The 26331-nt window shown below is 44.5% G+C and overlaps 1 protein-coding gene across 1 annotated transcript in view; it reads left to right on the top strand.

Moving 5' to 3' along the window:
- Nucleotides 1-26331, top strand: part of PREX1 (phosphatidylinositol-3,4,5-trisphosphate dependent Rac exchange factor 1) — a 232398-nt gene that overhangs the window by 134774 nt on the left and 71293 nt on the right. The window contains exons 8-15 of the mRNA XM_028735152.2: nt 1960-2075; nt 3203-3352; nt 7130-7277; nt 12672-12772; nt 13876-13979; nt 14920-14969; nt 19320-19395; nt 25799-25871. Of these exons, the coding sequence (XP_028590985.2) occupies nt 1960-2075; nt 3203-3352; nt 7130-7277; nt 12672-12772; nt 13876-13979; nt 14920-14969; nt 19320-19395; nt 25799-25871 (818 nt within the window). The remainder of the gene's footprint in view (nt 1-1959; nt 2076-3202; nt 3353-7129; nt 7278-12671; nt 12773-13875; nt 13980-14919; nt 14970-19319; nt 19396-25798; nt 25872-26331) is intronic.

The raw sequence follows: 26331 nt of genomic DNA, 5'->3' as shown, positions 1-26331 counted from the left end.
CCGGATTCTGGGCTAGATACACTTTGATCTCAGAGTCCTCTTCTTCTTATGTGATTAGTTCGTGCTTTTAGCACCCGTAGCATCCAGGACTGCTGCCTAAATCAGCATTCCTCAATGTCCTCCAGATATTTTGAACTATCAACTCCCATCAGCCCCGGCCAGCATGTCTCTATAAGACATCAGGCCTTCTCCTGTTGATGCTCTGTACATTTGTGTCGCAACTATTCATGTGACGTCTGCCATTCTTCCCCCTGTTATTTATACTTTCTGCCGCAACAGAAAACGTCGCAACATAACTTAACTTGAGCAGGTTTAGGAAACTGTATAAATGTAGGTACCATGGATTAAACTTATAAACTACCCAATTCAAATCTTCTGGGGGGTGTATATTCTAAAATAATACAAATGCAATAAAGCACAGTGTAAAATTGGCAGACAAATCATTGAAGTATGAGCCGCAGCAGATCAATAAAACCCAAAGAAACCATGCAGGGCCAAACAAAATCAGCTACATTATATGCTGGGATGCCTAGACCAGTGTTTCCCAACCTTGGGCCTCCAGCTGTTTTTGGACTACAACTCCCATCATCCCTAGCTACCAAGACCAGTGGTCAGGGATGATGGGAATTGTAGTTCAAAAACAGCTGGAGGCCCAAGGTTGGGAAACACTGGCCTAGACACATAAAAAAGTCTTTGCCTGGTACAAAAGATGGGGATGTTAGAATTATTGTCTGCCAGATGAAAGTGAGAGCAGTTTACATGGCCTGAGAGTCATGGGGAATGTGACAAGCAGTTTGATGAAGAAAACATATGTGGGTTCTACACTAAGGCCACCAAGCAATGTCTTTGCATCAAAACCACCGGAAGGTCGAAAATTTATTACAAAAGTGATAATATGGCAGCTTGTTGGGGACAGGGGCAGAGTCACTGTTGCTTACTGGAAGGGAGCAGGGTGAGGTGACGGGGAAGTTGGAGCAGTGCAAACACACCAGCAGGACCACTGGATTGGCTCCGCTGCTGTGTTTGCACCACATCAATCTCTCTGCTGCTACACCTCTCACCTCTCTTTCTAAGCAGCAGCAACTCACTTGCTGGGAAGCTAGTGTAGCAGCTCTGCCCCACCAGGTGAACCTCCTCTGCTTCGAGAGAGTAGCTCTGTCAATCTTGAATGACTTCCCCCTGAAGCAAAGCAAGGAGAAACTTCGGAAATTGCCTTATCCCAAACCAGACACTTTGTCCATGTAGCCCAATACTGTCTGGTTGGCATTGGCTTTCCAAGGTCTTGGACAGATATGCCAGGGATTGAACCCAAATCCTTTTGTGCCCCAAACATGCAGCCTAATACTGTGCTATGGTTCCTCCATTCAGAGCACTAAAGCTTAGGAAGTGAAGCAGTTTCATGTTGCTTAAAACTGACAACATGACGCAGCTTTTATTGACGTGTAGCCCAACAGAGGCTCCATGCCTCATTGCAGGAATTGATGCATTTGTTAATTGAGTTTTTGCATATCCACAAAGAGCTAAATATAACATAATTGGCATGCAGATTTTTTTGTTTAGTGGGGCAGACCTATTGTCCTGCATGACAGCTAGATTGAAAGCAAGATATACAGTATCAGCTACTTCCCTTTATTTTTAGGTTGTACTGGCAACATTATGAATCAATCAGTTCACTTGTGCCACACTAAATTAACCTGCAAAACAAGGTTGCTTAGCATGTTTATAGACTGAAACTAAGGTAAAAATGCATACAAGCATCTTTAAAATGTGCAATGAATCTTTATTCCACTTCTTCATTCTGAAAACTTGGGGATGAATGGGACATTCTCGAGGGATGATGAAGAAGTAGAATGAATGCGTATTTGTGGGAGAAGGCACTATTAAAGATAGTAAAAAAAGCACATTTCTATTTACATAGTGAACAGACATTTTTCTTAACAACGCTTTTCCTTCCTGCAGAGTTGCTGGGAAAAAGACATCCAAACGCACCAAGTCCATCAATGGCTCCCTCTACATCTTCAGGGGCCGAATAAACACGGAAGTCATGGAGGTTGAGAATGTGGAAGATGGGACAGGTAAGGAACCAAAGAACCTTTTCTCAGAGAGAAGAGAGCACAGTTGCCTTCTTTATTGGATAAAACAAGAGTAGGCAGATTTCAAGCTTTGTGATATCTCTGTTAGTCCACTACCCCCTGTGGTGCAGACATAGACATAATTAAAGAACAGGGTGCCTCTCAGCTTAGGGATTTATATTCAGTACCGAAATGAAGCTCCTTACACAGAAAAATCAATTTCTGTTTTTGTTTCAGCACCCTAATTTGAGGGAGGGAGTAGTTGTTGCTATCATTAAAGAATTGGGAATTAGAATGCAACGGCAGATGCTCGTCCTACCTTCTGTCCATTCCTGGAATAAGAGGCAATGGGCCTTATATCCTCACCTTGCTAGCCAAGTCTCATAACTTTGGATGCCTCTGTGTAGGAAAGGGCATTTGTGTGTCCTTTATACCTATTGCAAAGTCTGTTGACCGACTTGAAACATTTTGTAAGACTTTGTTAATCACTGGATTTGAAACAAACAAACAAACTAGAGCGAACCTTTTTTGCTGTGTGAATAGAGAGCAACACCTCCCTTTCCTTCCCCCAGCATGGCATACATCTTGTTTCGACACTACTTGGCCTCAGCATGTGCTGAGTCTCACTCGTCGTTGAGAGGAAGGGAAGGGTACCACGTCTATCTGGATGCCCTTAATCATCATTAAAAAGGCTGTAGCAGTAGATGGGAGGGGAGGCTTGCTAGAGTATATGGAAACTCCCAAGAAGGATCAGCCAACATCCCTTATCAGCAGGTAGTTTTACTGAAGGGTCACTTTGAGAATATGCCTTGAAATGTGGAGGGTGACAGGTCAGAGCCTGCACTGCCATGCTTCCATTTTGGAAGCATGATAAAACCCCAGTGTTCATTGCAATTGTGGTCTTCAGTCCCTGGCTCAGTTGTCGTTAATATCACCGGAGAGTGTCCCAGCAGGAGACAGCAGCTTAGAAATTCTGATGGAGCTTTCACAGCAGATACAATTTGCTGGCTCTGACATAAAGAAAAATGTCCAGTCTTGTCTGCCAGGTGTGCATGCCAGGTGAGTTGCTTTTCCATGAAGGCTCAGGACTTTCCACTCACAGTCTTGGCCGTACTGTTATGTATTTGCAGCCGATTACCACAGCAATGGTTACACGGTGACAAATGGCTGGAAGATACACAACACTGCCAAAAACAAATGGTTCGTCTGTATGGCCAAGACAGCAGAGGACAAACAGAAATGGCTGGATGCTATCATTAAGGAAAGGGAACAGAGAGAGAGTAAGTTATTGACTGGTTTATTTTATGTGCTGTGTGAATAATGAGACCGACTGTGTATGTGTCTGCGATTGCGGGGTTATCCATCTGAGAGAGGAACAATTATGGTTTCTTCAAGTGTCTGGGGTCGGGTTCTTAATACATAACGGCAAAAGGAGAGAGAGAGTTTTTTCCACTTGCGAAGGAGCGACTTCTCAGTGCACTCCTTGGGCACTGCAGTTGCCCACGCATCAGCATAGTTGCAGGAGTCACATTGCCAGCTCCTTTTGTGCACTGAAGTATTTTAAAGCTCTGTATTTACTAAATTGATTTGCAAGGCTCCAGTTTATAAATAGAACCCATAAGGAAAATAAGACCTTTTCTCAAGCATTGATGTCATTTCTCTTTCTTCTGAAGAGAGAACCTGTATCGTTCTTGAATAAAATTGGCAAATGAAACATCTTATAAACATCCTGCTGGATCGTTTCCTTCCCTTTTCATTCTTAAGGTGTCAGTGGAAAAACCCTGCCATGGCAGAAGTGCTCCGTGCCACTTCCAGTAATCACTGTTGTGATTAAAATTGTAATGTCAGCATAACTTAGCCTTTATGTCTGCATCTGGGGCTACGTGGGGATTACTATATATGTGGAGCCAGAAGGGGAAACTGGTGGACTGGATAAAGGGCACAAGTGAATTCTTTCTGATTCTGGGCAAGACTAAAAAATTATAATCAAAGTGTGGTAAGAAAGTTTTCTGACAGTTTCACTCCTAAGGGGAATCTGTTTTCCAGTGTTGGACTATATGACCTTTGCAACTCTACAATTCTTTGATTTTATGAATAACCTATAATAATAGTTGTTTGACATTTAGTACAAGGGAGTGCATATTAAAGAGTAGCAAGTTAACATGAAATCCAAGAACGTCTTTTTTTAATATGCATTGTCATGTGTGAGGAGTTGGTTGCTAGCCAAGGACAACAATGAAGGCAGCTTCAGTACGGGAAGCAGCCCTAGCATGGATGAAGGATGCTTCATAATTTCTGGCCTGATGCGTTTAAGAGAAAGAAAGTCCTGCAAGGCAGGCAAATCAAGGATTCTCAGTGTCTAGAAGCAGGGCTGAAGAATCTTCTCCAGCCCAAGACTACATTCTCTTCTTGGCAGCCTCGCAAGGGTCACATGCCAGTCGTGACCAATGTCAGAGGCAAAAGTGGGCAGAACAATGAATGTAAATTTTACCTTTGTGCAGTAGGGTAGTTCCTACATACAGTCCTATTGCCCGTTCTGTTCTCCATCCAGACAAGCAAGAGGCATTTTCAGAGTTCAAGGTCAGTAAGTTTCTGAAGTAAAAAGGGAGAAGAGCAGCCCCTTGGGCTCACAACAAGGTGGGGTGGGCAGTAGATGAAGCTTTCTGACACTTAGACTACAATCCTATGCCATCTTCCCTGGAATAAGCTCTACTATTGGTTCTGAGTGGACATGTGTAGGCTTTCCACCGTTAGTTTGACTAGTCTATTGTCTCCTCTGACTGGCAACAGAAATCTCTCTGATCCTTGCTATCCAAGATAAGTTAACTGGATCACTAATCCAGTCAAACAATATCATTTATCTAATATCACTTTGCTGGAGATGTCAGGGAGTGAACTTTGGACCTTCTCCATGCAAAGCGTTTAGCGTACCACAAAGCAATGGAGATTCACGTAGTCTCCTGGAGGCAATTTTTACTCACCAGAGAAGAGCAATCAATCAGTTAGATTTTAGAGGCAGATATTTCAGGCCTTTGTTGAAAAGCTCCTCCATCTGGATTCATGCACTTCCAGCAGCATCAAGCCGTTATCAGTGCTGAGGCAAGAAAGATTGGCTTTGTCCTAAAACCAGCTGAGTAGGGGATGCATTGTAATCTTTTGCTTACTTCGGAACTTGGGGAATGTGATGATGTAGCCACAAATGTGTCCTATTACACAGGCTGCTTTCTCTCCCAACCTGACTTTGCAAATTACCTTTGGCAGAACTTGTCAGCAAGTATATTTGACTAACATCGTGGTATGGAGGAAGATGGCAATCAGCCAGGATGTTTGCCCTGCCAAAATCTTTTCACCAGGCATCGGATCATGAAAACAAATGAGGGTTCTGCAAGGCAAAACATTGCATATTCTTATTTCTCCAGGCAGAGCATCAAACATCTGAAATCTGTGCCATAGACTGGACTGTAGTGTGGTGAAGATTATATGGTTCTAGTTTTCATTTGTCAAAAATCTTGTGAGGCAGGCAAAATAGTATGTCTGGGTGTTTATTGGGTGACTCTTTTCTTTTTTGCTTCAAACCTAAAAATGAGAGGTTTTTGGCCTATTGATTATTTTTCCCTTCCCCTTTATTCCATCTAACCTCTGTAACCTTCTGAATTACTTCAACATGCTTTTGGTATGCTCATCCTGAGTGACAGTCAGGGTTGACCTAAGTAGATTTCCAAGAGGATTAGCATATTTTTTGGGGGGCGGGGAGATATACAGTAACCACTGATTTTTTAAAATCAGTTCTCTTTGTGGCTGCAACATAGATAAGTAGCAGAGGAGTGGGGCATGCAGTGTGTTGTGAATGTGTCTGTTTGTGTGAAACAGAAAATGCAGTGGGTGTTAAGCAGAAATAATGCACATGTGTGTCTTTTGCTTCAGCCAACCCATTTTATAAATGTGGAATATACCTCAGATAATGGGTAATGTAGCTTTATACGAATGCAGTTTTAAAATAGTTCTAGTAACACACATTTATTAAAGTCTTATGAGCAGTTTGTGGCTGATCCACAAACAGGACCCAATGAGTATCTAGAGAAGGGGTCAGCATACTTTTTCAGCAGTGGCCAGTCCACTGTCCCTCAGACCTTGTGGGGGGCAGGACTATATTTTGAAAAAAAATAATGAACGAATTCCTATGCCCCACAAATAATCCAGAGATGCATTTTAAATAAAAGCACACATTCTACTCATGTAAAAACACTAGGCAGACCCCACAAATAACCCAGAGATGCATTTTAAATAAAAGGACACATTCTACTCATGTAAAAACATGCTGATTCCCAGACAGTCCACGGGCCGGATTTAGAAGGCGATTGGGCCAGATCCAGCCCCCAGGCCTTAGTTTGCCTACCCATGGTCTAGAGTCCTGCCTGTAGACTCTTTGTAACACAACATTTCCACACATCTGAGTCCAGGGGGACCCCATGAGCAGTAAACATGGCAGAGGGAACTGATAGTGGCAATTGGACCTCAAAATAGTTTAGCCGGAAACTAGAGTTATCGTTTTGTCATTGTCCCTTTCAGCTATGACAAGTCTTTACTTTCCCACACCTGACATTGTATATGACGGGGTACTCGAGGTGTGCATGGCCTTGCTGAAATGGCCTCTTGGGCCAAATGCGGAGGCCTGGTAGACCTAATTAGGTCTGTGGCCCAGTCCTATGAAGCCCATGTCAGCAACAAGGTCGCTGAGGGGTCACCTTGGATAGCAATGGTGGATCCCTGCCACTAAGTGCCATTTCTCCAGTATCTGTTTTCTTCCCCTGCCATTCCATGGGTTGGCAATTGGGAGAAAAAAATCATATACCTCATAGGTTTGGATTTCATCCAGAGGCCTCCAATTTCTGAGCTGAAGTAATAAATTAGGCAATTCCCCAAGTTTTCCCTACCACGTTTATTAAATTAGTTTCCAGCAAGGGTGGGTGGGGTGGGAACACGACTTGTTGGTCTTTGAGCAAATCCTTTCTTTCATCTGAGAAGCTTTTGAGGGAGACCCTGCTTCTGTATTCCAGGTCTGAAGTTGGGCATGGAGAGGGATGCGTACGTCATGATCGCCGAGAAAGGGGAGAAGCTGTATCACATGATGATGAACAAGAAAGTGAGCCTTATCAAAGACAGGAGAAGAAAATTAAGCACTGTTCCCAAGTGCTTTCTTGGCAAGTAAGTGGCTTTTGGGTTGAAAAGGCCTTTTCATTCCAATTAACGGAAAGGACCGTGGGTTTTCTGTGGACAGTATTGTGAAGCCAAATCAGATGTGCTTTGATGGGATTTAATTGGAAGGGTCTTTAACCTCCATTACAATTAGTTTATTAAAATTAATCATTCATTCCTGCTTAATGCCCTTGGACTACGCAATGACAGCAAATTCCAGTGGGGGGCGGGTAGGGGAAGACGACTTGCAAACATCAATCCAAGTCTGCAGGGAGGTTGAGAAATTATGTGCACGATGCATGCTTGAATTATGGGTTGGACATGTTTTTGACAATCCATGATCTTCCTTTGTTTTGCACGGAAGAAAATGCTTTAAAAGATACTCTTACAGGACTCAGAATTGTCGTGGCTGCCATATCAAACCCAGATGCATAAATTTAACAATGGAGTTATTGTTAAATTTATGCAGGATTTTTCCTGGGTATTCGGAAGCAATTTTGAATAGTGCAGATTTCAGCCTTGGAAAGACTTTCGAGGTGGAAGGGGAAAAGAATGCAGACAGGAGGCATTTGACAAGAAGAGATTAGATAAGATATTCACACCACCAGTATGCTTCAATGCCCCACATGAACCGGAGAGTCACAGGAAGAAATCTCAGAGGACTTTTCCAGCTTGGCCGATTAATACGGAAATGATCAGCCAGGAAGTTTGTTTTCAGGGGCATTTGTTCCATCTGTGTAAGGTTCCTTCGAACAGTTTCATGGCCATACTCTTGCTGTGTCCTTGTGCTTGATTGATGGGCAGACTTGAAGGAAGGACAAGTATTCCTAGCATGTCAGAGAAACAGCTCAAACATTGGCCTGTGTCTTAGAAGGAGAGATATTTTCAACCCTGCATTGACAGGGTTAGCAGCTTGGGTCTTCACGAACATGCCAGCTCCTCCCTGGTTCTTCTAGTTTAGCATAGCAGCTAAACCATAGTTTGGCCTAGCATGTTGCTGAACCTTAGGCTTGTGGCTAAGCTCTCCTCTTTAGCCATGAGCTGTAGCCAATAGCAGACCATGATTGCAGCTTGTGGTTAGGAAGGTGAGAGCTTAGCAATGAAATCTACACTGTGGTGGTTGGTAGCCATTGGGTTGGGCAGGGCAGAAAGCACAGAGCATCAGCAGTAGGTGGAGCCAGAGCCAATGACAGGCAGAGCCACCCCCTGATTGGTTGTAAGTGAGGTGATAGGCAGGTGGGGCACTGGCCGAGGGCAGAGGTTGGTGGGGCAGTGCCTCATTCATCCTAGTGACTCCACTGAGATGACACATGCAGAACTGAGCTAAAAGGACTGGTGAAGAACAAAGTGGTTGCCGTCTCCTACCCAGCAGGGCACACAAGTGCACTAAGCAGCAGCTTGGCTTAGCATTACGTGTGGACATGACCAATGTGAAGAGAAGTCTCCGTAGTGTTGTTGTATCCTCATAACTGTGGGAGGAACAGGGTGTCTGCTATCGATTTTGCCAATTATAGTGGCACAATTGCTTGTCCACCCTGCTTTTTAATCACATTGCTTTGGATATTTTATATATTTCATAGTGTATGCTGCTCATTTTTACCAGCCCAGCCTGGCAACAGCTGTAAAGAGGTCCATCTGTGGCTGGCTAGACACATTTCTTTACCACAGCCCCAACCCAAAGCTTGCTCCTTTCCACACTCTTGTTGCAGATGTGCATCGTGAGCTATCAGTGTGCTTTAAGCTTCCCCTGAAGCAAACTTGCTATTTCAGCCGTAGCTTCTTAATCCTTCTAAGCATGAAAAAGAAAGAAGAAAAATCTTTGTGGATTTCAAACCGTAGCAGCTCTGCTGCTATTCTGGTCCTGACCACCCAGCAGGGCTAAGCCAATGAACTTCAAAATGCACTATTGCAAACCTGTCATTTCATATCTGACCTATTCTTAGACATTCCCTCCACTTCAGACTTGAGCTGCACATTTTTTTGCTGTTTGGAACTCAAAATAGCAAAGAAGTTTCTTGTCAAACATGTCAAACTGTGCTTTTCTAGTTTGTTTTACCGTTCTGTGTGTATGCAGAACTGTCAGCCTCGCTCTTTTCTTCCTTGACCTTACTAACCTTTCCTCATGGATCAACTCAAAAGTTCTTTCTCGTGTCATATTTTGCATCCTTGTGAGCACACCTCTGCTGCGTGTCAATCAGCTCCCTATTCCTCCCTTGTTCCTTTTCCTGACAGTCGTTGTGCTGACAGGTTAAGTTCCTAAATGAAGTGCTACTAGGCTTGAGTAGTACAACAGTATGGACCATTTGCTAAGTTTTGATTTTTTTTGTTTTTCTGACACAAATAATATTGGACAGGCAGCTTGTAAGCTTGGGATGGATCCACTTGGGATGGATCCACTTGGGAACATTATCAGTGGAACATTTCTAGGGGCAACCCTTCAAACAATTGCAAAGTCTTCCATAGAACACTGAAATAATTCCCCCCCCAACCCCTGAACAGTAATAAGCCAAACCACTTTTTCATATACAAGCATCTGGTTATTGGGAGGCTTTCTGGTGCTGCACAAAGTGGGGACCCAGCATTAAGCAGGATCACTCCTTTTTCATATCAGCCAATGGGAAGGGAGAGTGATCCTGCTGAATTCAGAACTTTTTTGCCCTTCTGAAATCAGCCCTAAGCAAAATCGCCTTGTCCCCCATTGGGAGAGAAGGCAATCCTGCTTACTGCTGGCCTGGTCCTTTTAACATCACTCCATCAAAGTTTAATGGAGTGGGTTGCTTCAGAGAGCAGTTTTGCAAACTGCTTTTTGAAGCACCTCCCACCTTTCATTGAACCTTGCTGGAGCAACGTGTGTGTGTGTGTGTGTGTGTGTGTGTGTGTGTGTGTGTGCTTGCTTTCTATGGCCTGTAAAGTTTGTTCCAGGGTGTTTCAATTTTCCAACACATTAGAAACTAATGAGAGATGAATCAAATGAATGAGTAGGTTTTTCATTGGAAGCTCATTTGTTTTAATTCTTATTCATTTCAATACTGAAATGAACAGGGCTTGTTCCTTTCATTTTTCATTTATTCTCAGAAAAACATTTGCAGATCCCTTGTAACAGCTGAAATTACAAGCTGCTAAACAGCCTTCAAGCAGCCTGGTTCAGATGTACTCTTAAGTATTCTCCTAGAGACCAACTTTTTCAGCTATGCTGCCTGAACCAAAATACCCTGGTGCTACAAGTATATGCTTAAGTGTTTCAGCACACTTCTTTTTCGAATTGTAAATGAAGAAACCCTTCACTCTCACACTCTAAAAAGCAAATGTTTGATCTGTGAAAGAGTAAGGATTAGCTGTGTTCAGACAGCGGTGGAGCAAGCCAGTCAGGCGCCTGGAGCGGCGCATGGACACTCCGCGGGGCCTCCGAAGAGTCTGCCTGCCACTTAGCTGCCCTACAACTGGGGAAGTGGCGGGTGGACCCTTTGGGGCAATGTGGAGCCTGCGGGCACCCACGTCACTGCATCACTCCCAGGAGAGACGTGTGGCTCTGGCACGCTGCATGCCCGCAGTGGGTGCCGCCCGGCCTTTTGTCACCCCATCAGTGGTGACACCCGGGGCGGACTGCCCCCACTGCCCCCCTTCCTCCGCCCCTGTGTTCGGAGGACCTCTGCACTTCTGCAGGTGTTAGTGTTCTGAGTGCATCACTTGGTTGGAAAGATGAGAGTGTGGCACACTAACACAGTGACTCATGCAGAGATGCACCGGTCTTTTGAGATCAGGTAATTTTGCTGTGACTTTGCATCAGCAGTGATCAGAAATCCAATGCAGTGATGCAACAGGTAACTGTTATGGACAGAGCCACATGACCCGGAAGCTGTACGCCGGCTCCCTCAGCCAATAAAGCGAGGTGAGCGCCGCAACCCCAGAGTCTGCCATGACTGGACCTAATGGTCAGGGGTCCCTTTACCTTTTTATGTAAAAAAAGGTGTTCCGGCTTTGCCATTTTGACATGCTACTTTTCTGTGTGCAGGGGTTTTATTTGTATGGAGGAGCATTCAAGGGCAAAGCCCCAGTCTAGCTAGACTTGATTGCTCATAAAGTCAGCTTGGCTTGAAGCAAGCTGGTCACTCCCATCATGTGCTTTTGAATGTTTTAATTTCACAACCAGCCCCTTTGTTGGTTTACTCTTCTACTTTTAGAACACTAGCCTTGTAAGTCAGTTTTATTTCCTGTTTTGTGCTTCCCTGCCATGGAGTATTGAAATTGATTGTGAGAGCCATTAGCAACGAAACACTGGTTATATGCAAGCCCATTTGCAACAGCATAAAGCAATAAAACAGCAAAGCAGGGGTAAGCACCATTTTAAAAGGCATTTAAAAGTACTTCACAGCTTCCAGAGCAACAGCTCTCAAAAATCTGGTGAGCGGCGGTTATCATCTACACATTCCAGTGCAGAGTTATGCCAAATTTATAAAGTCTGATGTAGTTTTGTTAAGTCATACGGGTCTAAAGGTGCAGAAACTACTTTGAAAAGCCTTCATTTACATTCCCCTAACCCAAGCTGAAGCAACTGTAACTTTCCCTTTTCTTCTTTTAATGAACTACCTGCAGCTTAGATGAGTCAACTCTTCCTAAATACAGGCTGAAATAGGGCACCCGAGGCCGTGTAATTGGATGCATGGATGCTGGTTTTGATAAGCAACAAACCTACACAAACTGGAAGAGTTACAGCTTTTTTATTGAACACAGATTTCCTCTGCATTGCTCTGCCTTTCAGAAATCCTTTTCATGTATCGTCTGGATTTTTGTGCAGTTGTAGAATAATTGCTGCTCAAGTTGGCAAACGGCCACATCACATCAGAGCACTGACAGTGCCCCATTCATCAAGTTTATTTCTTTCTGTAATAATATTCTCATTCTCTCTCTCTCTCTCTCTCTCTCTCTCTCTCTCTCTCTCTCTCTCTCTCTCCTTCCTTCATTCATTGTTGCATTCATTTGTATTCTGTCCAGATTTGAGTTCTGGTTTGCATATTACAACACTGCACTGCAGCCATTCGTTCAGAATTAGGGTAGAATTACACCTTATAAGAAACACGGGGGTGCCACCCAATATGGCAATCCCATGTTGAGTTTCCATCTTCCCCCTGTAATGCGTAAATTAAAACAACTTATCTCATGGAAATCTTGTGTTAAATGTCTTAATTATTGTTGCAATTTATTGTACAATTGGTTGCGCTTTATTTACTTGTGAGTGAATGGGGTCTCCTAGGTCCTAGTCCTATACTCCAGCCGCTTACACTACACTAACCCTCGTGTTGACATGCGTTGATTCACTTAGACAGTTCACATCTTGTGCGTTGATCTTCTTGGCCAAAGGGAACAGAGAGTTAATTGCATTTGTTGCTCCTCTTCTCTCTACAGCGAGTTTGTATCTTGGCTCATAGAAATTGGGGAGATAAGCAAACCGGAAGAAGGGGTCAACCTGGGACAAGCTCTGCTGGAGAATGGCATCATTCATCATGGTGAGTGCTTTGCACGGCAGCAAAAGATCATAGCGGGTGTAGTAGTGTACTGAGAAGTAGTGATGGATTTTTATTTTAAGAGCACCAACCGCATGTTGTTCAGGCCTCAGCAACCAATATTTCAATGTCTCACCTTTGGGATTTTTCTCTTTATCTAACGGGAGGAGTTTTCTAAACATCAACACATTACAAATCAGTATTCACTCTAAATACTTCAGTGCAGGAGCAGACTCATAGGTATGTGTGGTGTGTTCAGAATTAGGGCCCTCTGCAGCTGACGGGCCCCAAAGTTGTTAGTACAGGTGCTGACCATTTTAGGCACATCCAATTGATGTGTGAACGCTGACATGCAGGTCTTTTGGGCCCTGAAGAGGGCGAAATGGTGGTGGGGCGCACTTAGATTGGAACCCCCATGCAAAACGGATTGCTGTTAACTGAGAGGATTCTTTTGAAACTGTGACTCCAGTGAATTGCCATTGTTGAATTCTGTTATTAGAGTTACTGCAGCGAGCCTGTGTGCCATATAGGTACATTTCTTATTGTAATATAATTCGATTCAGCTTTCTGAGTATATATTTTGTGCAAAAACAGGGCTTGCTTCAGAGTAATGTGTGAAATGGTACCCTGTTTGTTTGTTTGTAGGATGGCCAGATTGCAGGGTTTTTCTCTTTAAAGACGGGCTAGTTTTCTTCTTTTGCTTTTTATTACTATTGCAGAAAGCCATACATCCTCTTGTCATTTATGCAGCAGGGATTCCTCTTCCATCCCTCAGGTGCACATGGCTGGAAAATACACTGCAAAGCACCCATATGTTTTCTACCTCAGGTCCCAAACCTTCAGTTGCCTCAGTTTCAGAGCAAATGATCTCAACCCAATTCTTAACTGGGAAGTCATTTGATTAAGCTTGTCTGATGTCTTTGATAATATTTTTTTGTATTACAATGTCAGGGGTGTTTTTCCTACCTGTGTGAAAAAGCAAGAGAAGAGTAGTTGCTGCCTTCATTTGCTTCCAAGCCATTGTCCCAAGAACAGAATACATTACTTCATAGTTGGGGGATTTGTGGTCCTCCAGAGGTTGCTGGATTATTGTTCTGCTGCTTCAGTTTCAGATAAGCACCAGTTCAAGAATGAGCAGGTGATGTACAGGTTTCGCTATGATGATGGGACTTACAAGCCAAGGAGCGAATTGGAAGACATCATGTCCAAGGTATGTTTCTGGGTTGACGTTGTGGCATAGCCAGAGTTTGTTATAACAATGAGCTTATTCGCAATCTGCTTTGACACACTGTTCAAATTGCTATTCTGGGCCCAGTGCAATTGCACAAGAGATCAGGGAATCTAGCGGATCCTGAGTCAGCTCAACTCTGCCCTTGGAATGCCCTTTTCAGGACTTTCAGGTAGTCCTCACAGGCAGGGATGCTTCCAGCAGGCCCCCTGCCCTTGCATCTGGCAGAAGGCTGACTGAACTGGATAAACTGGGGAGAAAGAGCCTTCCGCCCAATCCATTGCTCTGGGTTGGATTGCTCTTTAAGAGACCAAAGAGATTCACTCCTTTCCCCCTCTTTCTCCATGAATATTTTCTATCTCAATCAGCAGGAAGAAGCTGCAGCAAGTTTTATGTAGCCGTACACGGAGATGTTCTGTACAGTCTATGCTAAAATAAGGTCAGATGCTTTAGAGTGGAACACCTGAAATATAAAACCTCATGATCAATAGCTGAATGAAACTAGCTTACTTTAAAGTGTGCGCACGCATGTATGTTTGTGTGTCTTTATATATAGAGTCAGCAAAACTTACATGTTTTTACATTTAGGATTGGTATGCAAAGGTCAGCAAACTGTTGCTGCATTTTAATTGTTTGTTTGTTTGTGTACGATATTTTTATCCTGCCATTTTGACCGTAAGATCCTCAAGGCTAATTATACAAGTCAAAACAGTAATTTAATAAAACACCACAAAAATCCACAAGCTTCATCAACCACCGGGTAAGAGTCAATACAAGTGCAGCAAATAAACAGCAATAAGGTGCCGCTAAATGCCTGGAGAGAAAAATTAGCCAGACTCACTGCTGCAGGTCCACCACATGTGTTTTAGATAATATTATATCTGTTTTGAAATTTCAAGCCTGCGTTCATTTCTCTCGGCAGGGTGTGAGGCTCTACTGCCGCCTCCACAGTCTTTACACTCCGGTGATAAAGTAAGTATATTATCACAATGCTTTCGTGTTTTGCCTGTCTTGCTGCTGCCTACATCACATCAGTTGAAATCTCTTCTCTTCCCTTATGTAAATGTAAAGCCCTTGTCTGCTTGGGCGATGCAGGCTGTTCTGCATGTTAGTCTGAGAGGTGCAGATCAGGGTAGCTCACATCTTTGGAGGCAGATTGCCACGTGGGACACCAAAGTCATATTCTGACCCCTGGGAATCTTATTCAAAAAAACCCCTTGGCTTTTGCCATCACAACTGCGAATACACATTCATAAGGGCATCAGAATTTCTTGGGGGGAAAGATAAAACTGAGATTCCTAAGAATTAGCCACTTCCTAGACCCACCAAGCACATCTCTTCATCCTAGATTTCACTAGTCATAATGACCAAGGATGTAGTTCCAGGTCCTCAAACTGCAACACCTGGAACTGATTCCACAGGTTGTAGCTAGATGATGCTCCAGGGACTTCCAATGGACCTGCACTAATTGTGGCATCACATTCATCATGGATGATAAATTTCTCAATTATACCACACTGGTCTGAATCCAGCTGATTTACCAGTCTATTACACCTTTGCTGTGCAGTTCACTGAGGAATATGTTGCCTTTGTCACCACCACTGCAACATAGAATCATAGAGTCAGAAGAGACCATGAGGGTCATCTAGTCCAACCCCCTGCATTGCAGGAATCCTTTGCCCAACGTGGGGCTCGAACCCACTACACTGAGATGAAAGAGTCTCATGTTCTACCAATTGAGGTATCTAATGGTAGGCTTATACCTGTGTTTGATCAAACCTCTGCTCTAGCTCAGCCTGGAATGCCTCAGAAAACCAAGGAGCCTTCTGGACTCCCCACAGCTGGGGGTTGTGGTAGCTTGCAAGTTTACATGACCCCTGGTAATGGTAATAATAATAATAATAATAATAATAATAATAATAATTGTCAGGGGTTCAGGGACAGAGGCACAGGTGAGGGAGGAGACGGAGAGCGAGGGGGAAGAATCCCAGGACAGCGAGGAAGAGGATGACAATGACTTGAGGGATTCCATGAGTCCTTCAAGTGAATCGGAGGATTCCCAGAAGGGGGCGCCTGTGGTCAGGCCAAGGGGAGTCACAGGGGGGACTCGTCAGGAGCAGGGGACCAGCAGGGGAACCCAAAGTGGGAGCTGGGAGTCGGGACCGGCTTCTCCGCCAGAGCGCAGTGAAGGGGGTGGAGATTCCAGAGTGACAGGGGAAGCAGGTCCGAAAGCAGAGAGGGAGGGGAGATCGGAGCAAGACATCCTCCCGGAAGGGGAGGGGAGTAGTGCAGGGAGTAGTGTAACTGTCAAGAGGAAGGTTAGAGGTTGCGAACGCGCGCCAAGTTCAAATGTGGAGGCGCGCGGAAGAACAGGGAGCCCGGAGGAGGAGCCAGGTCCCAAAGCATGCAGGAGGGGGAAAGAGCTGTCTGGGGATTCCGCGTCAGGGGAATCCAGGAGGGAAGAAACCCCAGGGGGCAGGAAGACCCTGCGGAAAAGGAAAGAAAGGAAGAGGTGGAGCAGCACAAGCCTCTTAAACTGGTGCAGAGGAGGGACTGACTCAGAGGGGACTTCAGCGGTCTAAGCGTAACAGACGTGGGGCTGCGCGCCTCGGCTGTGGAACGTACAATACACTGCAATAAACATCTTTGTATATAAACTGGACTTGGCGTTGGTCTCTTGTGAGCTGGGACCTGAGGCAGCCCTGACAATAATAATAATAATTTATTATTTACATCCCGCCCATCTGGCTGGGTCCCCCCAGCCACTCTGGGCGGCTTCCAACAATACACTAAAATACAATAACCTGTTAAACATTAAAAGCTTCCCTAAACAGGGCTGCCTTTAGATGTCTTCTAAAAGTTTGGTAGTTATTTTTCTCTTTGACATCTGGTGGGAGGGCGTTCCACAGGGCGGGCGCCACTACTGAGAAGGCCCTCTGCCTGGTTCCCTGTAACATAGCTTCTCGCAGTGAGGGAACTGCCAGAAGGCCCTCGGCGTTGGACCTCAGTGTCCGGACAGAACGATGGAGGTGGAGATGCTCCTTCAGGTATACTGGACTGAGGCCGTTTAAGGCTTTAAAGGTCAGCACCAACACTTTGAATTGTGCTTGGAAACGTACTGGGAGCCATTGTAGGTCTTTCAAGACTGGTGTTATATGGTCTCGGTGGCCGCTCCCAGTCACCAGTCTAGCTGCCGCATCCTGGATTAATTGTAGTTTCCGGGTCACCTTCAAAGGTAGCCCGACATAGAACGCATTTCAGTAGTCCAAGCGAGAGATAACCAGAGCATGCACCACTCTGGCGAGACAGTCAGCGGGCAGGTAGGGTCTTAGCCTGCGTACCAGATGGAGCTGATAAACAGCTGCCCTGGACACATTCACAAGGGCATCAGAATTGCTTGGGGGGAAAAGACAGTGCCAGTGGTTGCCAGTGATAGCTAGGTGCCCACAGCCCGGGGGGTTTCCCATGAAGAATGGACCATTCTGGGCAGTATAGAGCTTTGAAGGATTCTCCTTCAAAGATAAGTTATGAGCACTTAGTGGCAAAGGCCATCTCTCTTAGTCCTGTGTCCTCTACATTAACAGGAATAGGTTTAAGCTTTAGGTTCCAGTAAGCAAGAGTAGCTATGCCAATAGGTTTTTCATTTTGTATTGTTTTAATAAACTTCATTTGGTTCCGTGGCCCTCCAGATGTTGTTAGACATTCATCAGCACAGCTAATGGCCAGGGATGCTGGGAGTTTCAGTCTAACAACATCTGAAGACCATGAATTCCCCATCCCTGTCCTAGGACATCACAGCCATTATGTCAGTCATTCTTTTGTTCCTACCCTCTGAGCACAGGGTGAGATACTTGTACAACAAACTGATTCGTGTTTATGACATACACAATTATTTCCATGAATCTCCAAGCAACTCCACAGTTTGATTGGCCTCTATCTTATTTCTCACTGAGTATCCTGACTGCCATATACCAATTGCTAGTCTTTTTAAGTACTCGGATCTCAGACACATTACCAGCTTGTATTGCTGAAATTCAGCTTACTTCCACCAAACATGTTTGGTAAGACATGTTTTCTTCCTTTTATCATAACCGTACTCCAATTCAGTCAGAAACTAAAGCAACTGATATATAATATTTATGGAATAAGTGCCAGATCATTTCATTTGGTAGAACTCCAGGAATTGAGATACAATCTACTGGGTCAAAGTGAAACATTCATAGGAGGCAATCTTAGAAAATAATTCTTACTTTGGCACATTGTTTTAAACATTCTTTCCTCATATGTGTAACATTATTTGTAAAACATTCTCTGCTTATTTGAAGTATTGAAACATAACGATTCCCTGTTTTAGCTTTCAGATGGGCACTATAGCTAGCCATGCTTGAAAAAGGGATACATGGTCACATGGTCTGTTTGTTTCTTAAACCAAATGCTGCTGATCACATAAAACAAATTCTTAGGATGAGGAAAACAAGCCTTGTTGCAATGCTTGCTAAAAGGAAGAGGCTGCAACCCTCCCTCCCCTTTTTTTTGCAGTTGACCTCTTATTCCCCAGTTATGGAGCAGATGTGGTGTTGTGAGTGACAAATCATTGTCATGCAAATAGCACCTGGAGCACAAAGGCCTTTCATGAATCGGAATTCTGTTTAATTGAAGACACTGTAACCCCAGGGGAAAGTGGTGCTGGAGTGTGTTTGTGTGTGCACACTCATGCTTCCACACATGTGTATTTCATCCATTAAGCAAATGATTCATACACACTTCAAAAAATGATAATCGCTTCAGCTGAGAAAATGTTACTGACCTTGGGGCATACCATTAGGGGCTTCTTTTGAATACATCAGCTCCAACAGCATTAAGCAAACAACATGCAAGAACAAGTATTGCTTTCTGTACTAGGAAGGTGGGTAGAAATTAGTATCCAGGGAGAACTGTAAACAAAACCCTTTATTAGCTAATGATAAATAATAATAATAAATGTACATACATACCAACAAATGCTATACATACCAACAGATTTAAGACTGGTATGAATTGCCGGAGTTCAGTGGGAGCAGCCTAGTAATGTCTGGGATTCCCTGCCCTGCGTGGAATGTCCATGGGAACTGCCAAGAATTTCAGTGTGGTGATTAGCGGAACTATAAATTGCATAGTAATAATAATAATAATAATTTATTATTTGTACCCCGCCCATCTGGCTGGGTTTCCCCAGGATAGAGAAATTTCCTTTCTATAACTACTCTTTCTGCCTAAGTTACGACATTGTTCATGTTACTAACAACCACGTTGTTAATGAGCTTTCCATTTTTCTTTCTGTAGAGACCGAGACTACCACTTGAAGACCTACAAGTCAGTGATCCCAGCAAGCAAGCTGGTGGATTGGCTGATTGCTCAGGTAATGACAGCATACGCATGCTGATGTTTTGCTTCAGCTGTTGCACCTTTCACAGTTTTATTACATTGAAGCATCAGCCTCGCTAATGTGGTCCAAAGGAAAGCAGAGAAAGGTGCTTGGCACCAGCTTGGCTGCAGGAGTTGCCAAAAGGAGGCAGTACAAGGTGCCATCCAACCGTCTTAAGGGCTCCACTCCGGATTTACGTAGGGTTTACTCTATAGCCTTTTCTTCTCCTGAAGATATCCCACAAGGCAGTAGAGGTTTAGGACCAGAGTTTTCCTTCTCCTAGGTGGGCTACCTTCCCAGGTTGACGGGCCTCATCTGCCCCTCACTTCCCTTTGCAGCACATGCACAAACTTCTTGACTCTTGGACCCATTATTGGTCCCATCCATTCAATGCACCAGAGCCTGTCTTTGCATGTCGGGGAAGTCCTGCACTGAGGGTTTGAGACCCATTGGCTACCCTCACCTGGTTTAGCCAGCCAGTCGAAGCCATTCTCAGGGTGTGGCCACTTTCGCATGCTGACAGCTTATAGGAGCCACAGGTAAGAGCTGAGTGTAGGGTGGGGACCAAAGGTGGACAACTACCCAAGAACGAGCACGGTATGTCCCCCACCAGAAGTACTCTGCCTCCCCTAACACCCCATAAACCATACACACCTGTAGTGGGCTAATGCCATAGCTAACTATTAAAAATCTGCTTCTAATAGAGCCATTTTTGGATACTGAAAACTATGGAAAATACTATTATTTTTGACGCAAACTGCAGTCCTGTGCAAACTTACCTTAGAGTAAGTATGAGTGAACATAGTGGGTCTTACTTCTGAGTAAGCTTTCGTATGAATCCAGCACAAATAAATATCTTAAGTTTTCATTTTTCAAATAAGATAGCCCTATACTCGTTTAGATTTAATTGCTTGGCAGAGTTTTGAAGAACTGTTCCTTCTGTTTGTAATTTGGGCTCAAACAGCCAAGGAGATCACTTACTAATGGAAGAGTCTGGTTTTCATTTCCACATCAATATCTAAAGATCCAGAGAAGCAATCATGTAAGAGACACTTTCTGCCTTATTGAGTATATAATTTTTCGCCCATATTCACCCCCTCAATGAACTTGTTGATTTTTGTGTACAAGATATAGCCAGAGTTGAGAGAACTTTTGAAAGCAGCTATGTAATGTGAGATGACAGGGGCACTTTCTCTGTGCTTAACTTCTATAAGAGCACAGAATGGGCATCAAATATCATTAAACATGTTGGCAATGGAAGTTGTAATATATTACATAAACTTAGCATTATGTAATGTCCTCTTATTCAGAGGCTTAGCTGGGTTAGCTGACCCATTGGAGCGTCCTCATTACAGTTCATGTTGTCAGCCTAACACAAGAAAGCACGTTCAGCCACTGCACACCGTTGACGTGGGAGGAAAAAGAGAGAAATTTGGCATAGGATTGTAGCAACATGCCAACATCTGACCAGGTATAGACTATCTGAGCTGCAAGACTTGGAATTTGAACAGTTGGACCATTAATGGCCAGAGCTCATTCTTGGCTCAACCATGTTCCAGTTTTTCAAGGCTGTAAAATTGGGTGAGTGTCCCAGAGTAGAAATAACTAGTTACGATGCTATTTTTTGGACCAATATATACTGTTGGCCAGTCTTGGTCAATATTGTTGACACTTAGTGACAATAGTTCTCCAAGATTTCAGGGAATCATAGAATCGTAGGGTTGGAAGGGGACCACAAGGGTCATCTAGTCCAACCGCCTGCAATGCAGGAATCTCTTCGTCCAGGGTGGTACTTGAACCCACAACCCTGATATGAAGAGTCTCATGTTCTCCTGACTGAGCTATTCAATACTGTGTAGATGGTGGACAGTGTATAGCCATTGGCCTGGCTCAAAGCAAGTGCTGAAAAGAGCATTAAAAAAAAGGTAAAGGACCCCTGACCATTGGGTCCAGTCGCAGACGACTCTGGGGTTGCAGTGCTCATCTCACTCTATAGGCCGAGGGAGCCGGCGTTTGTCCGCAGACAGCTTCTGGGTCATGTGGCCAGAATGACTAAGTCGTTTCTGGCGAACCAGAGCAGTGCACGGAAACACCGTTTACCTTCCCGCCAGAGCGGTACCTATTTATCTACTTGCACTGTGTGCTTTCGAACTGATAAGTTGGCAGGAGCAGGGACTGAGCAACAGGAGCTCACTCTGTCGCAGGGATTCAAACCGCTAACCTTCTGATCAGCAAGCCCTAGGCTCTGTGGTTTAGACCACAGCGCCACCCGCGTCCCTTAGAAAAGAGCATTGGTGTGCCCCAAATTACATAGATACTGGAGAAAAAAATAGTCCACTAGTCAAAAGAGAAGTATCTGACCCCTATGCTGTGGCTAGAAATGTATATGGACGTGCTGCATATGTAGCAATAAGTCCTGTAACTTCTAGAAGCAGGAAACATAACTTTCCTGGGGTTTCCTGCTGTCGTGCCTTCTGGATACTTTGGTGTTCCCACATGGCCTGTAGAGTCAGCTTTCCCCTTAAATATATGCCTCCCACTCCTATTGGAAACAAGATATGTATGTATGTTCCAGGCTTCCCCTTTCATTTTCTCACGGATTAAGTTCTAAAATGTGCTTAATCTTTAATAATAAAAAAGTGAGTAACCTGGCAGGGCATGTATTGCTATTCCAGAACAAGATCACATACCTTTATATTACAACGGTGTTATATGGTCCTGCCTTTGACTTAGCAGGCAGATCAAGCTAATCAAGCTCATTTGGATTGTGGTGTCAGTCCTGTGTGCCAAGCATTGGAGAGAAAGCAACATTTTGCCATAATTGAATAGAAGAATAAGATGCTTCTTAGATGCCTACCAGCAGAATATGCAGGCAGTAGCCCTGTCCTGTTGACATTCCCAGTAGCTAGCGATCAGTGGCATACAGACTCTGCAAATAATACAACAGCACATTTTTAATCAGAAAAAAACATTGTTAAAAATGTTTTTTGTTGTTGTTGAGGCTAAGCATTAGACAAGTATTAGGATGGTATGTACTGCACTCGTTCCATTACTGTAAGGATTTACCCTTGCACAACAGAACTTCCCCTCCCTCTCCTCCCCGTGCTCTTCCAAGATCTACTTTGGAGGCTTGGGAGAACTCCCAGAAGAGATTTAGGGGTTGTATGGCGGTTGTGGTGAGTTTTGTTATACAAGGAGAAATCCTTGCACCAACGGAACAAGAGGCATAGGTGCTACATTGGATAGGTAAAGGTAAAGGTACCCCTGCCCATACAGGCCAGTCTTGACAGACTCTAGGGTTGTGCGCTCATCTCACTCTAGAGGCCGGAAGCCAGCGCTGTCCGCAGACACTTCCGGGTCACGTGGCCAGCGAGACGAAGCTACTCTGGTGAGCCAGAGCCGCACACGGAAACACTGTTTACCTTCCTGCTAGTAAGCGGTCCCTATTTATCTACTTGCACCCGGGGGTGCTTTCGAACTGCTAGGTTGGCAGGCGCTGGGACCGAGCAGCGGGAGCGCACCCCGCAGCGGGGATTTGAACCGCCGACCATGCGATCGGCAAGTCCTAGGCGCTGAGGTTTTACCCACAGCGCCACCCGCGTCCCATACAAGCCTTATTATTCAATATTATTCCAAGTATTTATATGCCACTTAATATCCAGAAATTCTAAGTGGATTTCTAAGTTACGTGCTCTCTTGCCATGTAGTCTGCAACTCCTTTGCCAATGTTCCAGCCATAGGCCCAGACTGGCTTCCAGCTGTGCTCAGATGTAAGCCATTCAAATTCTGTTATCTGAACCATTCTTAAACTTTGTTTTTGCTCTTCTTTTTCCATTTGGGAAGGCTTTGTATGGTATCTGGAGTATGCAGAGAGGATTTGCAATGTTTTATTTTTAGTCACCTCTTTGACCTGAAAGTTGCTGTTTTGCAAGAAATAATGTCCCGAGTCCAAGCTGCATTATGACGACTGCAAGCCAAGTTTGCTGGAGAAGTCATCTGCTCTAAGACTTTACGTGCAGTTGCTTGTAAGCAGATTGGATTCCCAAAGGCTTGCTTAAGAATGGTGTCAAAAACCATTTCCTCTTCGATTTAAACACAGTTTGGGGGTAGATAAAATGACATTGTGGCCCCTTGCGGATTATGAACTATTTCCCCGTTTAACTCACAGAAAGCCCTGGGGCAGGAAATTGTATGGGGGGGGGGAAAAATGTAAGTTAAGCCTAGAAATTATATTAATGTGAAAAAGTTTCATGTAGTTTGATACTACCCTCTGGTTTGCCTGTGCTGCAGGAAAATTGAGAAAGAGATCTGGTCAACACTTGCAGCATTTTGTGATGTTTGCAGTAGCTTCTGTGTTTGTTGAGTTTGTTGAAGCTGAAAGCAGTACTGGACTAGTCTTAGTGCATAAAGACAAATACAGCCTAGTCTCAGTTTTCACATATTACATGCATGGCAGCTGTTACATTTATCTCAGTTTCCTTGCACTTGTTGCAGCTATTGGTTCTAACAGCTACTACAGGCACACATTACAGCTACTACAGGCTCACATTGCAAACCTCTCCCCAGCAAGGAGAGAGTTGCTGTCGTCCATTCACCTTTCAAGTAGTACTTCTATTTCAGCAGCTAGAAACGAAAAAGGGAATTGATGCTACCAAGTTGTTTTGTTTCTTTTTGCATTGTGGCCCAACCGCTTTCCCCTTCTCTTAGTTGCAGGGAAAAGGAAGTGCTTCAACGGAAAAAGGGGAAGCAAAGCAGTCCCAGAACTTAATTTGTGTTTCTCTCCTCTCATGAGGTGAGAAGTTTCTATAGCAGCAGTTTGTACCAATAACTAAAACAGGCAGGTTTGGTGCACAGTTGTCTCAACAAGAGACATTATTATGTCCTCAGACTGATCAGATTAAGGTTCTCTTGTGTGAACTAGTTGCTGTCCTGAGCACACCCAGCCCAAGGAGGACAAACAGCTGGTAGTTTAAGTCTTTACTGACAAAGCGAACATTCACATTAGCCTATAGGAAGCCTTCAAGCAGGGCCTGAACACAGCATTGGGACCTGTGAGCACCATGATGGTGACCCCCTGAAATAAAGTGATTAGTCAGATTTTAGACCTAAGCAGAGGGACACGGGTGGCGCTGTGGGTTAAACCACAGAGCCTAGGACTTGCCAATCAGAAGGTCGGCGGTTCGAATCCCCGCAACAGAGAGAGCTCCCGTTGCTCGGTTCCTGCTCCTGCCAACCTAGCAGTTCGAAAGCACGTCAAAGTGCAAGTAGATAAATAGGTACCACTCCGGCGGGAAGGTAAACGCCGTTTCCGTGTGCTGCTCTGGTTTGCCAGAAGCGGCTTAGTCATGCTGGCCACATGACCCGGAAGCTGTACGCCGGCTCCCTCTGCCAATAAAGCGAGATGAGCGCCGCAACCCCAGAGTCAGTCACGACTGGACCTAATAGTCAGGGGTCCCTTTACCTTTTAGACCTAAGCAAGAAATATTTATGGATAGGTTGTAGCAATGCTGTTGACTGTTCCAGTACAAAATATGTTATGATAGGAGTTAAGTTTCCTTAGCTGTGTGACATAGCTATTGCTATCACCACGGAAGGGGAACGTATGTCCAGGTTTAAATGGGGATGGAGCACGAAGAAGAATCTCTTTCAGTGAGGAAGGGGAGTTCACTTAATGGTTGTAAAACTGCCTGGTACACATGGGAAAAGGCTCATATCAACAGCTTCCCTCATGGAGCTATGCCGGTGTGGTTCTACTTCAGTTGACTACCCACACAAATCAGGCACCAAAGCAAACATTTTTGTCTGCTTTTCCAGGTCAGCCAGAAACACCCATTGCATCATTCCTGGAAATATTGTACACTAACATTCATTCAAATAATGTGACTGGCAGGGGTATGGGTTATTTCTTTTTAAAGCAGACGTGGTTTTCTCTGTGGGGGGCAACAGTGTCATATAGAAATTGTATTAAAACTGGCCTTTGGGAAGTCTGAATGAGGAGTCTTCACCCTCGTTCTATCGTGGATTTGGCTTCCTCTTACTCTAAAGAGGTGTTTTATTGTCTGTAGCCAATGGGCAGTAAATTCAGACTATTGCAATTGCCAGTTAAAGAAGGTCTCTGCATTGAGGTAATGTGCTGTGTTTGTACTGTTAAAACAGCTGCTTTCCAGAGCTCTGGTCTTTGTGCTTCCAATTCCTGTGGGAGGCAAGAGGCACTATATATAGGAATGAATGGGATTCAGGCAAAGGGAGTCCCATTTTAATTGCTTACTTTTGTTTCTTTGCAAAGAGTGCCGCACTAATTTGAGAGCTGGGACCCGGTCACAGACTGGGGGGGGGGGGGAGTTCTGTGAATTAGGAAGTGGTCTGAGGTGTAACATTTGTCCTCTCTTGTTACCAGGGAGACTGTCAGACGAGGGAGGAAGCTGTCGCGCTGGGCGTTGGATTCTGCAACAATGGCTTCATGCACCATGGTAATTCATCAATATCCCCTTCTCCTAGCCAATTAACAGGGACCTCACATTGTCTCATTAACCAGGAAATGTGGCAGAACCTTCTGCTGCATAATGTTGCCACCAGTGCAGAGTACGAAACATCCACTGAACCGGGCCTGCAAGATGGAAGGAGAGCCAAAAGCCTTTAACAGTCAAACCATTTTGCCATCTGCATTAAAACTGCAAGGTGTACACAAACCTGTAGGGTATCTTCTGCTTCATGCAGAAGATTATGCAGCTGGAAGAGACCAAGGGGAGGGCCTCTACCACCGGCTCCCTGCTGATCACTGTGCATAAGCAAAGGACAGTTGTGCCACAGGAAAGTGTGCCCTGAAAATAGCCTGCAAATAACTTTGGTTGACTGATGACGGCGATAGACCTGCCAGAGTGAAACGCTCTGAGGGGCTGCATGGCAAAGAGGGAGGCCAGAGCGAAACGC

Source organism: Podarcis muralis, chromosome 5 (assembly GCF_964188315.1).
Source record: "Podarcis muralis chromosome 5, rPodMur119.hap1.1, whole genome shotgun sequence".
In the NCBI taxonomy this organism is placed as follows: domain Eukaryota; kingdom Metazoa; phylum Chordata; class Lepidosauria; order Squamata; family Lacertidae; genus Podarcis; species Podarcis muralis.
This window is presented reverse-complemented; position numbering and strand designations above follow the sequence as displayed.